The following is a 21,781-nucleotide window of genomic DNA, read 5'->3' on the forward strand; positions in this document are numbered from 1 at the left end:
GCACCTTCCATTTAGCTTTTGCCCTCCTAACAGTCCGACGTTATTTTGAAATCACTGTGTAAGGTTTTTTTCCCCTCAATGAGCTCTCATGCTATTTCAGATGTTAAACAATGGGTTGCTTAATCACTGCACAACTGCAGCTTCTGGTCTTGGCTGTGGTGCAGGTTTTGCACAGATAAATGTAACTCCTCTGACATATTCAAAAGCTATTAACAACAGTCCTTCAATCCAAGCAATTTCAACAGTGAGATTTAAAAAAAAAAAAAAAATCACTTATTTTTTAAAGAGAAAACTCCAAAAAATGTATTTAAACTAACCACTGGCAGAAACAACAATTTCTTCAAATGAGAACGTTTTCTTCCAAATATAGTGTTTGGCAGCTGGCATCCCTTCATAGAGATAATGTTTTTTTGTCTCCCCTCTCCCCAATTTAAAACCAATCTTCAATGGAAAAAAGTGACACACACCGATATGAGAAAAAAGTGAAACTGATTAAAATATATCACTTCTTAGACAGAAGGCTTTACATTTTAACTAACTTGTATCACAGACAAAATGCCATAATACAACTAAAAATGAAAATAAGTAACAGGAAACTAGGCTATGTATATTTCCCAAGAACATTATCTTATTTTTTTAAATTCTACTGAAGAATGCAACACAATACAAATAAAGATTTTATTAAAATCACTTGTAATATGATATGATGTATAACTAATTTATGTACTTGTGCAGGAAAACTTATAATAAAGCATAACAGGACATGTGATATATGTGAACAGAAAATATTTCATATTGTTTTTCATATACATATAAATATAAAAGTTAAAAATGGTGTCTGACAGTGATATACTAATTGGCTACATGGTTTTAGTAGTAATTAGGAGAATGTATAATATTGTATTCCTTAAGCAAGGTCTTAAAAGCAGTGCATTTGGCAGATTGCTGTTGATTGAAGAGTCTTTGCTTTCTTATAAAATGAGTAACAGCATTTCTTCAGTAAACATTTAGAAATATTTTAGGCACATGCAGGAAAAAAAGAAGAAAAAAAGCCTTAAAAACGCTGGCACATGCCAGTGACTTATTTGTTCTTTGCTGCCAGAGGTTTACGACTGATCTTCTTTGACTTATCATTGTTTTTCTTTGGAGGTTCGGGGTTTGCCTGCATGTGTCTGCCATAGAGACTGCAAAGAAATGAGACAAAAACATTTGTGATACCATCATAACATATGGGCTTTCAACCAACTGCACATTACACAATACATTTAGTTACTGAAGCTCAAGAAAGCAGAGGGTCATTAGTTTATTTTATCTGTATATGCTTGAAATTCATATTAGACTTTAAGCTGCAGTACAGGTGAAAACATTAGTTTTCTTTGACTCATCAGGAGGTTAACACTAGGAAAAACGGAGTTTAAAAACCGTAAAGGCAAAAATCAGTTTTGCCTTCAGAAAATGGCAACCTTTATATAGCACAGTTATGGAATAAAGGCTCAGAGTATGTGTATTTAAGTTAACAGTGACAAAAATTGGGTTGAACTGGAGAGATAGAGTACCCATTTACGGCACAGTGAGCATCACACCTAACCAGAAAACCCAAGGGCTCGATAATGTGACAGAGAGCAATGGTGTCAGAGTCTTCTCTGTCTGTTCACACATGATTGATAGTAGTGGGATAGCTACCAACACATCAGTGCCACATTAATAAGTACCACTGATTAAATGTTGACAAAGTATCCAACAATTAAGATGGGTAGCATTCACGGCAAAGCTAACTAGACAATGTCAGAGAAGATTTAACTAAGCATCAGATAATTAACAGATAATTTATGAATAATCCTGATTAAGCTACATTGAAAGCCTACTCAAAATAAATACAGCTCAAATTTAACTTCCCTTATTGACACAAACTGCTTTTTAGAGACATTTTCTGAGGGGATGTCAGTGTGTCTAGAGGGGAAAGTATCCTGAGCTTTGTTTTCTCTAAGGCTTGGTCACACTACAGAGTTAGGTTGACATAAGGCAGCTTATATCAACCTAAATATGTCAGTATCTACACTACAGCCTTGCTCCTGCCGATGTAAGTGCCCTACTACACTGACATAACAACTCCACCTCCACGAGAGGCGTAGGGCTTATGTCGGTGTAGTTATGGTCATGAAACCTCTGTGTAGATACTGTGTTCCTTACATTGGCTGTCATTCTTGTCAATTTCATATCTCCACTGGAGCCGTGAAATTGACAAGAAAGTCAGCTCCTGGCTCCCCACCTGGCCTGCTGCTGGGTCTCTGCTCCAAGCCGGGCTGCCACCTAGGCTCCCTGCTTGGGCTGCCACCCGGACTCCCTGCTGGGAGCCTTGCTGCCCCCATGCCCCCATCATGGAAGGTTATCATTCCCTCCCGCCGGGGCTCCGGCCGCAGGGGGGGGGGGGGGGGGGGGGGGGCGGCGAAAAAGCCAGAGCCTGCCCTGACTGGGGAAAATAAAGCAGCGTGGAATTTCTTTTACTAGCAGTCTCCATGTCTTACTTCCTCACAGCTTGAATTAACTTTACTTTGGGGCTTGCCTTCAGAAGCATCCATTTCAAAGGTTCACTGGACCATAAAAGAGAGGGGCAAAGAATCCCAAGTTGTCTTTCACCTAAGACGACCAAGGAACTGAGCACGTTGGACTTTGTGGGAGCTTCTGACCAGAGGGTGGCCAGCTTCTTGCTGGAAAGTAGTATGGTAAAAATCTTACCTTGAAGCAAGACTGTAGTTTTGTTAAGTCTTGGTCTCTAGAAAGTGATATTCACTTTTATTTGCTTGTAACCATTTCTAATTTTATCCCTCATACTTGAACTCACTTAAAATCCTATCTCCTTTTGTTAAGAAACTTGTTTTACTTTCAATCTTAAGCTATCCAGTGCTGTGTGTGAATTGAAATTTGAATGGAAGGAGATACTCTTGTCAGGAGACACTCCAAGATAAAAATGAAAGAGCTGACTCTTTTGTGGCTACATGCAGCTGATCATTTGAAGCACATGAACAACAATTTTATGATGTTGAAAAGTTACCAGCTGATAAATGGAAATACATGCTCAAATCTGCAAACACATATACTATGTTTTACTATATACTATGTTTATAGCTATATACTGTTTTATTATTTAAGCTTGATTTCTGACGCTAAAGAAATTTTAACATGACCTTGGAGTGGAATATGAACATTTTTCATACATTACTTTTAATCCCGTTTATTATAGTAGTGTCTAAGGACTAACCAAGAAAGGGGCCTGACTGTGCTAGGTGCTGTACAAACCCAAAGAGCATACAATCTGAATATTGAGAAACTCAACACTGGGCCCTCGCAGGGTTGAATTTAAACAGAATCCCTGGATCTGAGCCCCAAAACAACCAGAAAGTGCTTTTCTCACTATAGGTACTAAGAAGCAGAAGGGGATACAGGGGTCTAGGAGCATCACTGCACAGCTTTCTCTTCACCCTATCCTGCCCTCACAGCTTCTTCCATCAACTGACATTGGTTCAAGGTTGGGGGGAGGAGGGGCTTTAGAGCTGTGGGGTCAGAAGAGGAGGAAGGAGGACTCTTAGGGCTTGGAGAAGGGAGAGGAAAGCTGGGAGACTGCTGAAGTAAGTTTTCCATGCGTTTCCCCGGCGGGGTTTCTGGAGGGGAAATCAGTGTGGTATTTTCAAGTGCTGCATGTGGATTTTTGCGGGGGTGGACACTGGAGTCCACATTTTCTGTGCTTTGGGAACATCTGATGTGTATTTTTCTTTTCTGAATGGCACTGCTGGAGTTATTTCACTTTTCCCCTTTTTCTTGTATAGTGGGAAGGCTGTAGTGTTAGGAATCTGTATACACTTTTTGTTAAGTATCTGAACTGGTTTCTGGCATGTTGCACAGAAGAAACTCACTCATAACTGGGGGAGACACCGCAAATTAATGCATTTGGCAAATCAGAAGTAAATGAACATATATTATTCATATTGTTTATCACAACATGCATTTTCTCTCTTTTGAGAACTGACAATTGTAGTGTCATTTAATATACATGACAATATCTCATAACACTATGAAATGTCTTGTAGTACAGCTTGTGGGCTATAAACTAGCTGCTGAGAAGTGGAGAAAGACTGCCTTTTTGGCACAAATTTTGAAGTTTGCAGATTGGCAGAATGTGGATTAGTGGGGGTTCCCCTGAGGTAAGAGTGTGTGTGCATGCGTGTGTGTTTCGTGTGTGTTTCATGCATGTTTCTGCTACGGAGAGGCTGATTCTGACAGTGTTAGTATAAACAATGGAATTTTGTCAAAGGTCTAACTGGGCAACATTCTTTTTGCTCATTTGTCACGAAAACAGAAAAACTCAATTCAGTTGTAACATCTTTCTTCTCCCTTCCGCTATGTGTGGGAGTATTAAATTAGTAGTACTACCTTAGCTTAACTTGTAAGCTTTCCCTTTCATAAGACATTCCTTGTGCCCTTTCTTGTGTGAACCTAAAGCTTCCTTTGCAGAGTTAAATTACTCAGTTGGTGGGTTCCTTGGAGAAGTTTCAAGTAAGTTTCAGTTGCACATTGCTATCGCAGCTCAAGATATACTCCTTGAAAACTATCAAACTAACTAGTCCTCTATGCACAGGGAGAACCAGGATCAGACATCTTCAGATTGTATCAACTCTCCAGGGTAGGGACTGTCTCTTTTCTGTGTTTGTACAATACCCAATACAAGGAGGCCCATATCCCTGGTGTAACAACAACAACATGCAAAAAGAATAAATGGGTACACGTACACCTCAACCTAACAATACATTTGGGACACAATTTTGCCTTCTCGTATACTAGGGAAACTCCACTGAAGTCAGTGAAGACAGAACTGGGCCCCAGATGTTCATAATTTTCAGTGGGTTTAAGGAATACCACCAGAAGTCACTCATGGCTCCCCACTCAAAGCTACTGAACTGGGCTATTCAGAGGGCCTACCTATATGGATTAAAAGAAAATTAAACTCCATTTGGTTAGAATGGATATGGGCTCCATTTAATCAATCCATGCAGTGATTTGGTACCTATTATAATGATACTGTGAGTACCCAGGGTTTGGAATGTTGAGTTTAAAGGTGCCCACTGTCTATGGGAATTGATCAGTAATCTGGCACACAGCTTTACATCTGGTAATCTGTAACATCATATGTTTACATGGATGTTATATTTCTATGAGGAATTCTACATCCAAATCTCTGTCAACAAGCTAAAACTAAAGCATGAAATCTGGATTGCAAATACACACTTCAGACATTTGTAATTAGCCCATGCAGCAACTGTTATATATATTACATATATATAATAAACGTTTTAACAATCTCTGGTGAACACAACTGTTTCCACATATACAAATATCACAAAACCCCACTGCATTTTCTATCTGCCCCACTGGAAGTAACAAATAAGAGCACTGTAGCTGCTACAGCAAAACTAACAATATCATGTGAGAAAGATGCTCATTAAACTTCATCATTGTGTCCTCTTTAATGATGCCTTTACTTAATAAAAATTCCCTAAGCAGTTGCAAGGATATTAGGCGAGGTCTTTGGTTATGTATCAGGGGTCTAAGCTGTCACTAGCAAGCATGCAGTTCAGGAGGTGCATTCCCAAGAGGAAAGAGCGAATACAGCTTTCTTGTAATAAATTCAGAGAGAATCAATAACTGCAGCTTACTACATTACTTAAGCATTTAAGAAAGTAGGTGATCCTTCTAAATTAAACTACAAATTGCCAAATGTTGCAATTTATAGCATTAACTAACAGGCATGAATTAAAAGGCACTAACAGGCATGTAATGTGAAAACATTGAATCTTATAACATCTGTAACTTTAAAAAATAATTACTGTTTAAAATTCACAAAGTTGAAAAATACTGTAAAATATTTTTTTTAAAATCACCATCAAAATAATTTCCCCCACGCCCTTTCTAGTCTACGTTACCTCCCTCAATAACTAAAAAGCTACATCTAAAGGCAGAGAGGGGAACAATGAACAAGCACAATCATAGCAAAAATGTATTAAACATACAAAGGAAATATCTAAATAGTTTGAGACCAGTCTCAGCTGATTTCAGAGTAAGGGTCAGAGTCTGACTTGCCCACCCCCCAAACAATATGTGTAGATCTGTGTTTGTTGCAGATTGTTTTTTTAAAGGCTAAAAACATGTGGCATTAGAGGACAGCACATTAAGGTAAAAGATTTGGGGCCCTAAGCATTTCCAAAGAGATTCCAAAATACAGCCATGGGAAAATGCATTGCTTTGTCACTGTGTGGCGAAGGAACAACTATAGGGGTTTTTATGTAGAGTGCTATGAACATGCACAGTCACACACAATCCTGGATGAAATACTATCATCAGGTAACATATCATAAAAGGTGAGAAAAACATGAAAGATTCAAAATGCTGCTGCTTGTTGTAAATGCACTGCTAGCTTCTCTAGTTTGTATGCAATGATTATTATAATTAATACCTTAGATACTGTAGCTAAATATTTACTTCAAAAGAACACACAACAACATTTCTCTCCCCCAGCCCCCAAGCAGGTTTTAGCCCTGCCTGTCACTGTTTCAGGACTCCATGCTGCAAATGGGGCTGGCGTTTCCCTCTGTGGGAGCTGCTACATTGCCAATGCTTCCTCAAGGTAGCCCTTGTACGGGGAAGGAGACAAATCCAGAGAATGCAGTTCACCTTTGCAGTGTGTGAAAGACGGAAGTTTTAACTACTTTGAAAATGTCTTAAAATTTGTTAATTTACCAATAACTGTTATGTTTATTAATTAGGTGACTGTTAAATTAACAATAAACGAACAAGTAATATGAAAACCTGGTTTCCTCACACATTCCAAAGTGAACTGCATTTCCTGTGTTCTAAGTAGGGCAGTTCAAATAATTAAAAAAGATTCACTTATTCAATTAATTTAGTTCACCCCTGTGTTTGCAAATGCTCTGAGAACAGATGGCAGAATTGTCAGATGTATTCATTATTTGAAATTATTTGTGAATTTCTTCAGCAAATAATTCTTGGTATGCAGCTTGTTAGAGAACAGTTCACTGCGCATATTCAAAGCGTAGGCTGTGCTGGTTAAACAAGTCTTGTGGTGGTGTTTCTGCTTTGGGATTGGTTGGCTAATATCACTAAGCAACAATGAAGTGCTGCCAACATTATAACAAAGGGCTCCCACAAAGATGTTTCATCTCAGTCAGATACACATGATGTTTCCTGGATAAAATAATTTTCCCACCAAAACACGTCCATCAATTCCATACGCTTCCCTTCTCCAAATCCATCAGTCTTTCTACTCCATCACTCTTTTCCATTTCCCAACACCTTATGGTAGCTGCTCCATGTGGCTCCCTCTCCTGGCAGCTGTACTTCACCGCAGCACCAGTGATGGCACGCAGGTATCCTGCAACTTCAACTGGTAGTGGGAGTAGCAGATGCATTGTCCTGCACCTTCTGGCAGTGGCTTGGTTGTCAAGTAAGGAACAGGTAGATTGCCTATAGTGGGGAGCTGTCAAACCATGGTTCTATATGCGGTTTAGAGTACACATAGGCAACTGCTGTAGCTCTTGGAAGTGTCAGATCAATGGCCTTCCTCAAGGCTCAGTTCTTTCACTGATACTGTTCAATGTGCACATCACTGACCTGCCAGCTACACTCTCACACAAGTTAATCTATGCGGACATCTGCTGCAGCTAGCTAGCTCAGTCCTTCTCAGAAATTGACTAGGTCTTGAATGATGATATGAAGCTCATGGCAGACTACTGTAGTCGATGGCGCCCACAGCTGAGCTTTTCCAAGACGGTTTCTAGTGCATTTCATCTGCATAATGCAAGCCACGAGTTTAAAGTTTTCCTCAACAGCCAACGCCTGCAGCATGCTCTAAACCCACTTTACCGCAATGTGACATTGGATAGGTCATTAATATACTGCAACCGCTTGAGGGAAGATGGCAGCCAAAGTCAGCACTTGAAACAACGTGCTCAGAAAATTGACTGGTTCGATCTGGGGTGGAGCACCTGGATACTCAGAACATCAGCCCTTGCTATTCAACAGCAGAGTACTGTGCTCTTGTCTGTTGTCGCTCAGCTCACATGAGGCTGGTCGCTGTAGAGCTTAACAAAGCTGAGTATTGCTACTAGGGCTTTACAGGCAACTCTGTTGCCATGGCTACCAATACTTAGTAACTTAGCATGACCCTGTATTTGCTGTGAGAAGGCCTCTGTCATGCTGCTGGCTAAGAGCCATGAGAACAGCGACCTGCTTTTGTACGCAGGCCCCTTCAACCACCTGCCAGCTCACCTGTCTTCTAGACGCCTTTTATGGTCATTTATGCCCCCACAGGACATGACAGTGGAATCTGCTTGGTGCAATGAGTGGTCAGTCATTAATCACTTTCTTGTCACCAACTCAACCATCTGTCCACCAGGATTTGATTTGCAAATCACCTGTGGTCATCCCTGTACCGGTTTCAAACAGGACAGACAACTGTGTAGCCAATCTCTTTAAATGGGGCTTTTCTAGTGACCCACGAAGCAGCTGAAGTCAACTTCAGTCTATGTCGCACATCCTGATGAGTGCCCACTGGCTTACAGTAACTCCTCACTTAAAGCTGTCCTGGTTAACGTTGTTTCATTGTTACGTTGCTGATCAATTAGTGAACATGCTCGTTTAAAGTTGTGCTCCCTTCTAATGTCATTTGGCAGCCACCTGCTTTGTCCACTGCTTGCAGGAAGAGCAGCCTGTTGCAGCTAGCTGGTGGGGGCTTGTAACCAGGGTGGATCAGCAGCCCCCCATCAGCTCCCCACTCCCCTAAGTTCCCTGTGCTGCAGCCACCCAGCAGGCTATCAATTAGCAGTTCAGCTGTCCCTCCCGCCACTGCCATGTGCTGCTCCTGCCCTCTACCTTGGAGCTGCTCCCAGAGACTCCTGCTTGCTGTGCAGGGGGAGGCTAATGTCAGGGTGTCCCCCTCTCTCCTCCCCCTGCAGCCCTTCTCCACATAAAGCAGGGAGGGGACATGGACAGAGAGAGACAGAGAGAGCTTGGGGCAGCAGCTGCTGTCGCAACTTCCTGATCCTCTTAAAAAGACAATGCACTTAAGAGTGGGTCAGCTTACTTAAAGGGGCAGTGTGCATCTCTCTCCCACACACAAGGTGTGTGTCTGTCTCTGTCTGCTATGCTATCTCCCCTCCCTCCTGTTCGTGCTGCCTTGATGAGAGGCTACATTAACAACGTGTTAACCCTTGAGGGCTCAGCCAAGTGCTAGTTCATCATTTAGCAGTAAGGCATTCCCTGGGAAATACCCCACCCTCTTCCACCCTCTAACTTCACCACCTCAACCAAGCTTCACAATCATCATAGCTGTGAACAGTGTTCAATTGTTTGTTTAAAACGTATACTGTGTGTATATCTATATAATATATAGTTTTTTGTCTGGTGAAAAAAATTTCCCTGGAACCTAACCCTCCCTGTTTACATTAATTCTTATGGGGAAATTGGATTCACTTAACATCGTTTCGCTTAAAGTCGCATTTTTCAGGAACATAACTACAACGTTAAGCGAGGAGTTACTGTATTTTGACGGCGGGCTCTCCACCTGGCTTATGATGAGACCATCACATGGCCAGGCACATTACACACACGCTGATTATGGGTTCTATAAAATGTTGGGTCTCATTTGGGTTTTGAGGTGGGCAAGATTCCTCTGACTCTAAACTACAAACAAAAGTGAAACCGACTAGCCTATTTACACAGTCCAAGCTAAACCAAAAGGCACAAAGTAAATAAAAAGAAGAGTAAACTAGGTTTCTAAAATGTTACTTTTTAATAATACACTTTAAGGCCAGAAGGGACCATTGTGATCCTCTAGTCTGACCTCCTGCTAACTCAGGACATTGGACTTTCCTGAATTAATTTCTGCTTCAAGTTCAATAGCTATGGTTGAACTACAGCATATATTTTAGAAAATGAGCCAAACTGGATCTAAAATTTTCCAGTGATGGAGAATCCACCATAACCGTCGGTAAGTTAATAAGGTGTCATTAGTAAGGTAGGTAAGGAAACTTTTACTGGCTTGTGATGTTTAATCTGACTGTGATTTTAAGTAAATTGGAAACAGCAGCTTCGGGAAAGACTGATTTTATCCACAGTTCCTCGAGTTGATCTTTCTGTGTTAATGAATGTTAAACATTTTTGTTAAAGAATTCCGAGAGGATGCTTTGCAATTCTTTTATAATAAAAAAGCCATCTTTTAATACCCTCTGAGCATAACACCTTTTTCAATTCTATACCTTAGATGGGCACCTTGATAGAGGAGCACTGTTGGAAGCTTATACAAAATCCCTTTAAAGAAAAAGAAACACACCAACAGTTGCAAAAATGACTAGTGATTTTGTGTGTGCTCAGCACACCCTGACATTTTCTGAAACTGCTGAGCACCCATGGTTTAGAAATCGGGCCTCTTTAAGGTGTATTGGGTTGGGCACCCAAAAATGGAGTCACTTGAAAATCCTGGCCAGTGTGTACAGCAAAACAGAAGCATGAAGGGGATCTCTATAAAACAATCAAATGAAGAAGCAGGATGCACTTATAAACTTAAAAAATGCTCCTCTTCCTGTTCTGTGAGCAGAAACCTAAATTAAGATTTCATTTAGAAAGTCTGTGACACTGACAAGATGTCCCCCAACAAATCCAGAATAGTCAAAAGGATGCCAGAAGGGGTTGTGGGCAGAGGGTTATCTTTCTCCACGTAAGGTAGCCTGACCCAAACTAGCTCAATTTTGAACAAGCAAGAATCATAATTAGAAAATATTACTCATTTAGGCCCTAGGTTTGCAAGTGGATCCACAATGGTGGCCCTCATTGCTCATACTGAGTCCCATTGACTATCCCATTCTGGCACAAGGGGCTGCTTATGCAATCCTGATTACTGGGCCCAGGATCTTAGATCTTTCTCAAAGCATGGAATATCTGTATAGGAAATTTTGCTTAGATCCTTTAGACATGTGCAACAATGGGCTAGACAGAGACATTGCTCCTATCTCCAAGTGAGGAGTGGCAGGTAACTGCAATAGCCCAAGAAAAGAATTGTGATATTCAGAATCATGACTCACTCCCTCGTTCGCCCCATGCTTCATGAGGGAAGCAATCTGCTACTGGCCAACACCAGGGTACTTCTCAATCTGTGACAGTTCACATCCGCTGGCCAGCCACCATCCTGCTCTGCACAGAGAGAAGAGGGAGTAGAGGCCGTGTGAAGCCTGCTCTGCCGTCCATGTATAAGCTGGTGAAGCAGGCTGCCCAAGCAGTGGAGTAAGGGAACACCTTACATCTCATTCTGTCTCTGCATGGGGCAAGTGACAGTCTCCCAATCTGTGAATATCTTACTATGGGTACATATCATTTATGTCCTCCACCCCTTCCATCTCTCGCTCTCTTCCCTAGTAGAATGCTTGCATTCATTTTAGACTATTCAAGTAATGGAGAAACTCAATGAGGTTTTTCTCTAAGCCCTTACTCCTGAGAATATCCATTGACGTCAGTGGGAATCTTAAAAGATGTCCCCCTTTCACAGCTTAAAATGCATTTTCCCATCCACATTTGATTAGGAGAAGGGTTTAAGCACCAGATAGAGGTTTCACCCCCAAACTCTACAGGCCTGAAGGGGCTGAGATATCCTTTTGGGCAAGTGGCATCCTCCAATCTGATGAACGAGAATGGGAGGAGCCAGAGGGGTCAGCTATTCTAGCAAGAGGCAGTGCAGGCCGTGGAGCAAAATGCATCTACAGGAAACAGTGCTTGTGACCACTCTAGTGTGTGTTTTGTTTACTCAAAGTGATCTGTAGCATCACACCTGTGTCTTGTATGTGCCTTATTGTCTGAGCATGCAGTATATAAAGCTGCACTCTGCACTGTTACACTGATTTATGTGGTTGGGACTATAGTCTGGGCCACTGACTTGAGATCAGAAACACCCGCCTGCTCTCAAACTAACCCTGGACAAACAGTGAGCAAAAATACATAAAACATATTCAGACCTTCCCTGACCTAGTAAAAAACAGTCTTCTTTAATCCCCCCCTTACATTAATGCTGCTGTTCATGTTAAGCCCTTTCAATTTAAAACCAATAATTATATGTTTTTTCTTAAATGTTTCAGCAACTGATTTCAAGGTTCTTCATACAGTTTTTGGTAAAAATGGTCACTGTTGGAAGACAGGATACTGGGCTAGATTAACCTTTGGTCTGACCCAGTATGCCCATTCTTATGTAGAAGGTAGTGGCCCCACTGATTCATGTGTTTGGAATGAATAGCTGTATGCAAGCAAAGGTCAGGGTAGTGCAGGTTTATATAGGCTTCCTGGAACACATACTGGTATTACTGGCCATGAGCCCCATCTCTGCCGAGCTGCTTCAAACTGCTCCCTCCAGGGAAACGTGTGTCTAACGTTATAAGTGCTTCTATCAGGATCATCTAACCGCAACTAAGGGGTTCCATGTTAGTGGGTGGAATTAGGGATCCCACTTTGCCTGTGACCTTGGTGGCAGAGGTGAACGCTTCATAGATTCATAGAGTTTAAGGCCAGAAGGGACTAAGATCATCTACTCTGCTCCCATGCATGTCACAGGACAATACATTTCACCCAGTTGCCCCTGATTAAGCCCAACAACTTGTGTCTAGCTAAAGCTCATCTTTCAGAAAAGCAACCATTTTTCTCCCCCCACACTCCAGTTCTATGGGAGAAGGAAGAGTGGGGAAATCGGAGGGTTTCCCTTTTGGATTGATTTTTTTCCAACCAGGCTGCTTTAGCAATGCAAAAATGGACTTTTGTTGTCTCTCTCATGAAATCCTTTCGTCAGGTTCCCAGCAGTGACCCTTTAACTCCATGCCATTGGTCCAAAACAGCCCAAGTGCATTGATCTCCAAGACACATGGCGAAACCCATCTTTGTGAGCAGGTGCTTGGGGAGAGCGAGGCAGATTAGTGTGGGGATTTTGTTTGTTTGCTTTTAGGGTTTATGGGCTATGTGGAGGAAGAGCATTGGTGAGAGGTGTTTACTAACTAGGTGCTGCCTGCTGGATGGAATTTTTAAATGTATTCTTAACTGATGGCATGGTGCCTAAATAGTGGAATAGGCTTTTTTTTTTTTTAATTAAATATACTGAAATAAAAGTAAGTATTGTTAAGATTCAGTTTTTAGTCCCTTGGTAATTCTCATCTCAAACTCAAACCTGCTCACTCAAACTTTTCCCACATCACATATTTCCTCACACTGAAAACCCTACAATTCTGCAAGACAGAGGTCAATGACTCCTTGCTCATGGAGAGCTAATTACTAGTCTATGGACCTTCCAGATGCATATTTGGAGTTGTGGGGCATCAGAGATGGTGACACACATACTGATTACCACTGGATCATGAAACAACTGGCTATAAGGAAAGTGCATCTCCATTTTCCTATCAATAATTTTGACCAGAGCAGTACACCATTAATATATGGAAAATTATTAATAAATTAAGCAGATCTTTAGTGTTTTTTTCCATGGCTAACACTATGCAGACAAAGCTGTTCTATTCAGGAGAGACCCACGTTACACAGCAGCCAATAATCTTTATGGTAACACTGCAGTGAAAATGTCATTTATTGTAATGAACACAGATCATAAGGTAAGCCCCCAGCTACCTCTCCATTATTTTTCATTATACACTTTCTTGCTGTGTTATATTTCAAGAGTACTTGGGGAATTATACCAAACTATACTTACTAGTCAGCTCTTCATTACTGAGATCATACTGTTAAAATGTAATTGAGCAATCAGCAAACTGCACCAGTTATTGAGATAGCACAACACATTGTTCTGATATTTACCTTTTCCTGTTTACATCATCCTTTCTTTAGAGCGCGGTTCTCAAAACAAACTTGGCCACAAATGGGAACAGTATCAGAACACGAGTAGACATACAATATTTATAGATCGTAAGCATTTTGAGAAAAGGACTGTGCTCCCTTTGAGCTAACAAATCATAACAAATAATTAATAAGAGGCTTTGCTGGCAGCATTTCACCTGATTTCATTTTCAACAGTCCTAGATGAATTTGAGGAGATGAAGAGCATGACCAGGCAAGATGAGCCCATAGCCATTACAGCTGGTGAAAGCCAGCTGAGAAGACTTTGGTACATTGATGATGTGAACTGTTAAATATGTCCCACTCCATAAGAACAAGATGCTGACCACCCTCTAACAAGCACTGGTTAAACCTTTGCTCATTTAACATTAAATACCTTGCCCAATTTTAAAATCTTCACTCTTTGTGGATGGCTATGGAGAAGACTACAGTGGAACAAAACTCTGGCACCATCTGATACTTCTGACTTCCTGGGTCTCTATCAACCTGGTTTCAAGGCCTAATATCCCCAATATGCGGCTCTCCTTCCTAAGCTTTCATTTAGATGCAGTAATGGTGAACAATAGGCTTGATTCTGCTTCCAATAAAATCAATAGAAGTTCTGCCATTGACTTCAGTGAGTTCAGGACTTGGCATATAATGGAGGAGCAACACTACACTCGAAGGAAGAAAATGCAGTCTGCACATTATATAAAAAGAAAACATTTTACAGAGATAATATCTCAGTATAATTTTCCTGGAAATCACTGAGAATTTGTATTTCACTTAAACTACTGAATAAAATGGCTCAGGAAGTGCAAAGATATTGTTTTCTAGATTGTTCACAGTTAACATACATATTTCATAATAAATTGTTTTGTAATTAGTGTTAACAACTCAGGCATTTTTTGAAAACTAGAAAAACAAGCACCTCTTTATGATACCAAGTACTATGCTCATCATTATTTAAATTGTCTAGGCAAAGTCACTGATATGCAGTTTCCATGCAGCCAGATAGGTATATTGTCTATAAAAGTCCACAAAATATTAAAAAAAATATTGTAGTATATTGACATCTAGCCAGGGTTTAGTTAAATGTGCTGTGGACTGCAAATTTGAAACATGGATAGAATGCATCCCCTTTTTATAGCCATTACCAGAAACAGTGATACACCAGTAAACTCACTGTATTCATTAACCAAAGCAGTTGCTGTTACAAGGTGGGCTAATATGCATCAACACAGTCTGCTCTTGCTGAGCATCTTATCGCCATTAAAGGAAGAAGCGTTCACATCCTACATTGTTGGTACCTATGCATACTCGGGTAATGGGGGAAGATGTGGAATGTAGAAGATAGGAACTAGCTTATTCAATCATAAGACTCCTCTGGGTATTCTGCAAGTGTCAAAGATTAATACGAAATGATGTAATGGTGCCTTTTGATCTTGGGGGAGTGGAAAGGGAGCATAGATTTGAAACAATATCTTACATTGCATCATCTAACTAGGAAGGTAGGAAAACTAACAATGGAGATCCAGCTGCATCGCTGCAGTCCCAGGTGAAGAATTGCAAGACTCCAGGTGCATGGATTTTTTGAACATGTTGCAGAGGTGATCTATGCGGGCCTCTGAATCTAGGGTTTCCTCTAAAATGTTTCCGTTAACTTTCAGCATGAGAGATTGGTACCCTGAAACATACAACCCCACTCTGATCTGTTTGCTATGGTCCACAGTATGCACATTGGGTGGCAAACAGCTGGCTACCACTGGCAGCTGAAGCATGCCCCTCCCCCAACCCCCCAGCACTTGCAACATAAAGCTAGTGTTAAGAAAAATCCTAGATGGTGTGGGGGAGAGAAGGAAATTAGAGAAAGATTTGCCAATGGCTCTGTATCTCAGAAGATACTTCATTAGCCTGTCAATAGCATGGGGCTCAGGAGATACATTTACTGACAACTCACTGGCAACTGATTCAGTCCTATATAAAGCTCTTTCTATGCAATTAGCATGCAGATTCACATGACTGAGTTCCGTAGTGAATTAATGGTCCTACTAAACCCCAGTTTGCTCTCATTTCTAAAACAAACTTTTCAGACCTACCACTCAAAGTTTTTGGTGATTTAAAAGCCCCAAGAACTGATCAGCTGCTCCAGTCAGATAATCAGCAGCAATTCCCATAACTTCACACTACCATATTCTCTTACATTAGGGTTTGGGTACCACTGGGAAGGACTCATGGAAGCTGCTCCCAGACATCTCTAAGTTGGGCCACTGACAGAGTCTTTAATGGACCCTATACCAGGACCCTATAGGTGTAGCAAATCAGAGGTCAGCCTCACTCTGTCCCTGCAGCCTACACTGAATCTGGGAGTGGTGGCAGATGCAAGGCCCGGAGGTGGCATACATAACCAGCAGAGAGTTTCCTTCTTTCTGAGGGTGTATTCTCTGCTGGCCACTTACAGCCCCTTCATGCCTCTGGAGTTGGATCTGACGAGAGAACCCAGCTTCTAGTCTGAGCAAAACGATCTACCATACTATCCATCAGTCCAGCCTTAGGGTAGACAACCAGCACTAGCAGACAGCTGCATTACTACAAACAGTACTTCCACTACCATCCCATACTGAACCAGTCACTTTTAAAGTGCTCTCTCTAGTTTATTGTACTATATTGCCCTGGGGTTAGCTTTCTGGAAGCTGCTCACCTTTACAAATTGGGGTGAACAAGACCTAGATCTCATTGCAGCATCCCCAACTTCTGCAAGATCACAGTTCTTTTACAGATCTGATTGGCCATGTATTTCAGCACTAACATGTACATGTGTTTCAAGTTGGCCCAAGGAAGATGTCAGAGCACGTGTCCACATCTGGACAATGAGGAGATGCAGTCCCAGCTGAGCTCTATCATCAGGAAAAGCTAGGTTTATGACTAGCATCTGAGCAGCTGGTCCACCGGGTGCCACGTGAATCAGAAAACAGGGCTAGGAGAAGAGAAGGAGTCTCACAAGGTGCTGTTCAATAAGGCTCAGGACCCAAAACAATTGCTCTAGTGCAGGGAGGAAATCCTGCCCCTTTTGTAAGGATTGTGCTTGGATTCTTGATGTTCAGGCATTTGTGTGTTAGGTCTTAACTATAAAATATGGCTCTGAGAATAGCTATTATTGAACTCTTTGGCTAGGTCTTCACTGCCAACAAGGTGAGGGGTACTGTTTATTTATTATAAAAAAAAAAAAAAAAAAGTGAGATAACTAACCCATGGTAGCAACAGTGAGGATAGGGTTGCCATCTAATCACACAAACCCAAACACCCTTGTCCTGAGGCCACGTCCCTGCTCCGCCTCTTCTCCAAGGCCCCATTCTACGCTCCCTCCATCCCCGCTCCCTCCATCACTCGCTCTCCCCCACCCTCACTCACTTTCACCAGGCTGGGGCAGGGGTTTGGGTGCAGGAGGTGGTGCGGGCTCTGGGAGGGAGTTTGGGTGCAGGCTCTGGGCTGGGGTGCAGGAGGAGGTGAGGTGCTTACCTCAGGCAGCTCCCAAAAGCGACCGGCACATCCTTCTGGCAGCGGCCTCTGGGGGAGGCAGTGGGTCTCCACATGCTGCCCCTAAACACAAGCACTGCCCCCACAGCTCCCATTGGCCACGGTTCCTGGCCCATGGGAATTTTGGAGTCGGCGCTCAGCACGCAGAGACCTCCTGCCCACCCCCAGGGGCCGCAGGGACGTGCCGGCTGTTTCCAGGAGCAGTGCGGAGGCAGGGCAGGTAGGAAGCCTGTCTTAGCCCTATTGCACTGCCAGACTGTTAGCACGTAAAATCTCCCAGTTTGGCTGAAGTAGCCTCTGGGAGATAGCGCCTGGTTCCAGGAGACTCCTGGCAAAACCGGGAGGGCTGGCAACCCTAGGTGAGGAGGGTTTCAAACTAGGTTTGAAGGGAGGAGGTGACAAAAGCCCGCCAGTAGGTCTAAACATCTCAACCGACTGCTAAATGTTGGGGAAGCGGAATAGCTAATTACAATAGGATCATAGGAGCAACAAAAGGGAAAAACACTGGGGGACTCTGGAGTGCTCAACATTTTAGATGTCTGTATACAAGTGGAGGAGTATGGGGGGGAAAACAGGAAAAACTGGAAGTATCAGTACACAAGCTAAATTATCACTAAGGATACAATTTAGTCATGGCGGTCACAGATTCCATGACTTTACCGGACCTCCATGACTGCTTTAGCTGTCAGAGGCTGAAGCTGGGGCCAGGACTGTGCACCCCACCGTGGTGGTGGGGTTTTTAGTAAAGTCACAGACAGGCCACAGGCTCCAATGAATTTTTGTTTATTGTCCGCAACCAATCCATGACTTTTACTAAAAATAATCATGACAAAATCTTAACCTTAATTATGACTTGCTTGGGATCACAGAGACTTGGTGGGATAAATCTCATGACTGAATACTGGTATAGAGGGAATACCTCATTCAGGAAAAACAGGCAGGGAAAAAAGGGAGGAGCTCTTGCACTGTACATCAAGAATGTAATGACTTGTTCTGAGGTCCAGAAGGAAATGAGAGCCAGACCAATGGAAAGTCTCTGAGTAAAGATAACCTGGGAAAACATGGGTTACATCATGGTAGGGGTCTACTGTAGACAACCATATCAGAAGGAGAAGGTGGATGAGATATTTCTAGAACAAACAGAAATTTCCAGAACAAGAGACCTGGTGGTAATGGGGGACTTTAACTACCCCGATATCTGTTGGAAAAGCAATACAGCAAAACACGAAGTGTCCAATAAGTTCTTTGAATATATTGGGGACAACGTCTTGTTTCAGAAGGTGGAGGAAGTAACCAGAGGGACAGCCATTTTAGACCTAATTCTGATTAACAAGGAGGAATTGGTTGGGAATCTGAAGGTTGAAAGCAATTTGGGTGAAAGTGATCATGAAAAGATAGATTTCTTAATTCTACACAAATGAAGGCGTGAGAGCAGCAGAATAAGGAGAACAGATTTTTTAAAAACATACATTAAGGAAGTCTACACTGCAGCTGGGAGCGAGTCTCCAAGATTTGTGCTAGTGGGGCTTGCGCTAGCATGCTAAAACTAGCTGTGTGAATGTTGCGGCACCAGAAGAGGCTGGGCCAGCCATTCGAGCTCAAGCTTACCCTGTCCCCTGGGTCTGAGCTCAGGTGGCAAGCCCGAGGCTCTGCCAGTGCTGCAACGTCCATACAGCTATTTTTAGCGTGATAGCTCAAGCTTTGCTACCACAAGTCTGTCTACCTGGTTTAGGAGGCTTGCTTCCAGCTGCAGCATGGACATACCGCAACAAACTCAGAAAACTGGTAGGTAAGGGCCCATGGGAAGAAAAGCTAAGGGAAAAAGGAGTTCAGGAGAGCTGACAGTTTCTCAAGAAGACAATATGAAAAGCATAACAGCAAACCATCCTGATACGAAGGAGAGATAGGAAGAATAGTAAGAAGCCAATGTGTCTATCAGGAGCTCTTTAATGACCTGAAAATCAAAAAAGAATCCTATAAAAGGTGGAAACATGGAAAATTGCTAAGGATTAGTGCAAAAGAATAGCATGAGCATGTAGGGACAATATCAGAAAGGCACAATGGGGCCACGATTCCTGACTGCATGCCCTAGGTACCAATGTAATGCCAATTAAAGACAATAATACTCTGTATTCCCAGCTGATGTAAAATCAGTGTTGCTTCACTCAAGAAAATGGAGCTACACTACTTTACGCCAGCAGGGATCTTGCTTCAGGGAGGAAAACAAAGTTTAGAAAATACCACCTTAGTTTATTTTTAAATGCTTATCTATTATTTCTCTACTGTGCACAGACGTGGGATCTGATCCTGCAAACATGTGAGTAGTGTTCACTTTTCTTTTTGGACTTGCTATGGCCACAGAGGGCAGAAATAATTTAAACAAGCTAAAGACAAAGTAACCTGACTTTACTTATTTTTGGACTTTTCTAGGGAAGCGTTACTACCTAAACCCCTATTTGCTTTTCCACTCTAGTTGGGCCATGACTATTCGCTATCACAGCTCACATTGTACCTACACTGAATCTACATTACTTCAGTACTGGAACAGGTCACAAGGTCTCATTTAACTTGGTTCTTAACTCCATCTTAGTTCCAGGCAGGAACTGACAGTTTTACAGCAGATTTCCTTGTAGTTCTTCTGCATAAAAATTAAGTTTAAAAAATATATATATTTAGTAAGGGGAGGAAAAACCCATTAAATAATTAGTTTAGAATTACTGCAATGTGTGTGCGCGCGCGTGTGTGTGTGTGTGTGCATAAAGAAGTGCACATGCTGCAATGAGAAGTTTACAACACCTTTCAGTACACAGGGAAAAAAGCCATTTTCTTGGAGGTGATGTGCAATTTTCACACACAAATGTGTTTATCCAAAGCCAACCTACATGTCTCTGTACCTTATGCTCAATTTTTTTCTCACTGCCTTCAATACATTAAATGCTGTCTGACTCCCACATAAGTAACTAAGAAAAAACCCACCACTATTTTTCTTTTACAAAATTCTTCAGTGGAATTTTACTCTTATTTTCATAAAATACTAAAAAGTTAGAGATAGGAAAGATCTATTAGTTAATAACCTAATGACTTTCAATTATCCTGTGAAGTGATAACAATGAGCTAAGCTTTGTCACAAGAACAGAGCCTATAGTAAGAAGCAGCACACCCTCTCCTGTAGCCACATTTCCCCCCCACCCCATTTTCCATAATACAGTAATTTACTGCTTATGCCAGCCAAAAATTATGCCCTGTCCCCCTCCAGTAGTGTCTCAACTGTGCTGGCCAGCAAATAAAGGGATGGGGTCAATGCTCTGAGCATTCCCCACCACCCTTGAACAGTTGTTCTGTGTTTAGCCCTGCTGACTCCTGGATCCCAGGTCTGTATAGCCTGTGAAGATTTTTTTACTCCCTTGCACAGGTAGGTAATCCAAGCCACAATTTAATTTAACAGAATGAAGCAGTTGCGTGTTTATCCCCCAAGTCTGACACCCTATAGGCCCAATCCTGCAACCCTTATTTGTTTGAGTAGTCACAATTAAGGGTTTGCTAGTTTGGGCTGGAAAAAAAAAGGCACAAAATTGGCATATTACAAACATCATGAAATTGGAGACAACATAAAACTGTTCTGACTTATTTCCAGGCCTCGAGTTAAAACTACGATCTCAATTTGTCCCAAATGATTCTAGAGGAATTAGAGACTTTGCCAATACAGCAGCAATACAGACATTACAATTTTTTTTGCTGTTGAAAAGGAACACCCACTCATGCTTTTTAAAAGAAATTTTGTTGTGCTTGTGGCTGTCTCCTTTTCGTCTCCCTTTTCCCCCCATTTTTGTCTCTTGCAGACTGTTTTCCCTGCTGTGAAGTTTGTGCCATTCTACCCTCTATTCACTGGTTATTCTGTATCCTGGATTTCTACTTTTACTTAACTTACTCTGTTTTTCTGTTATTTCTTCACACTCTCATTTGCCTAATCAGCTAGTTGTCTTCATGTATTTTCACTGGCTCTTTGCATTTTTCTTGCCTTCCTCCCTCTCCCTGTTTCTCTCAACTTCCTGGTCTCCCCCTCGCCCCCACACTTACCTCTTCTGTCATCCTTTTCTTGTTTCTCTTATAAATTCACCACCCTCTTTCTAATGCTACGTCTTCACTACGGGGGGGGGGGGGGTCGATTTAAGATACGCAAATTCAGCTACGCAAATAGCGTAGCTGAATTCGACGTATCGCAGCCGACTTACCCCGCTGTAGGGACGGTGGCAAAATCGACCTCTGCGGCTTCCCGTCGACGCTCTTACTCCACCAGCGAAGGTGGGAGTAAGCGCCGTCGACG

The 21,781-nt window shown here is 42.0% G+C and overlaps 1 protein-coding gene across 1 annotated transcript in view; it reads right to left on the reverse strand.

Annotated features, from left to right (window-relative positions):
• Positions 1–660: 660 nt before the first annotated feature.
• RSU1 (Ras suppressor protein 1) overlaps positions 661–21,781 on the reverse strand; it is a 173,735-nt gene continuing 152,614 nt past the window's right edge. Inside the window, exon 9 of the mRNA XM_024193329.1 lies at positions 661–1,184. Within this exon, the coding sequence (XP_024049097.1) occupies positions 1,082–1,184 (103 nt within the window). The 3' untranslated portion in view covers positions 661–1,081. The remainder of the gene's footprint in view (positions 1,185–21,781) is intronic.

This window comes from Terrapene carolina, unplaced genomic scaffold (assembly GCF_002925995.2).
Source record: "Terrapene carolina triunguis isolate 2854851 unplaced genomic scaffold, T_m_triunguis-2.0 Scaffold84, whole genome shotgun sequence".
NCBI classification, from domain to species: Eukaryota; Metazoa; Chordata; order Testudines; family Emydidae; genus Terrapene; species Terrapene triunguis.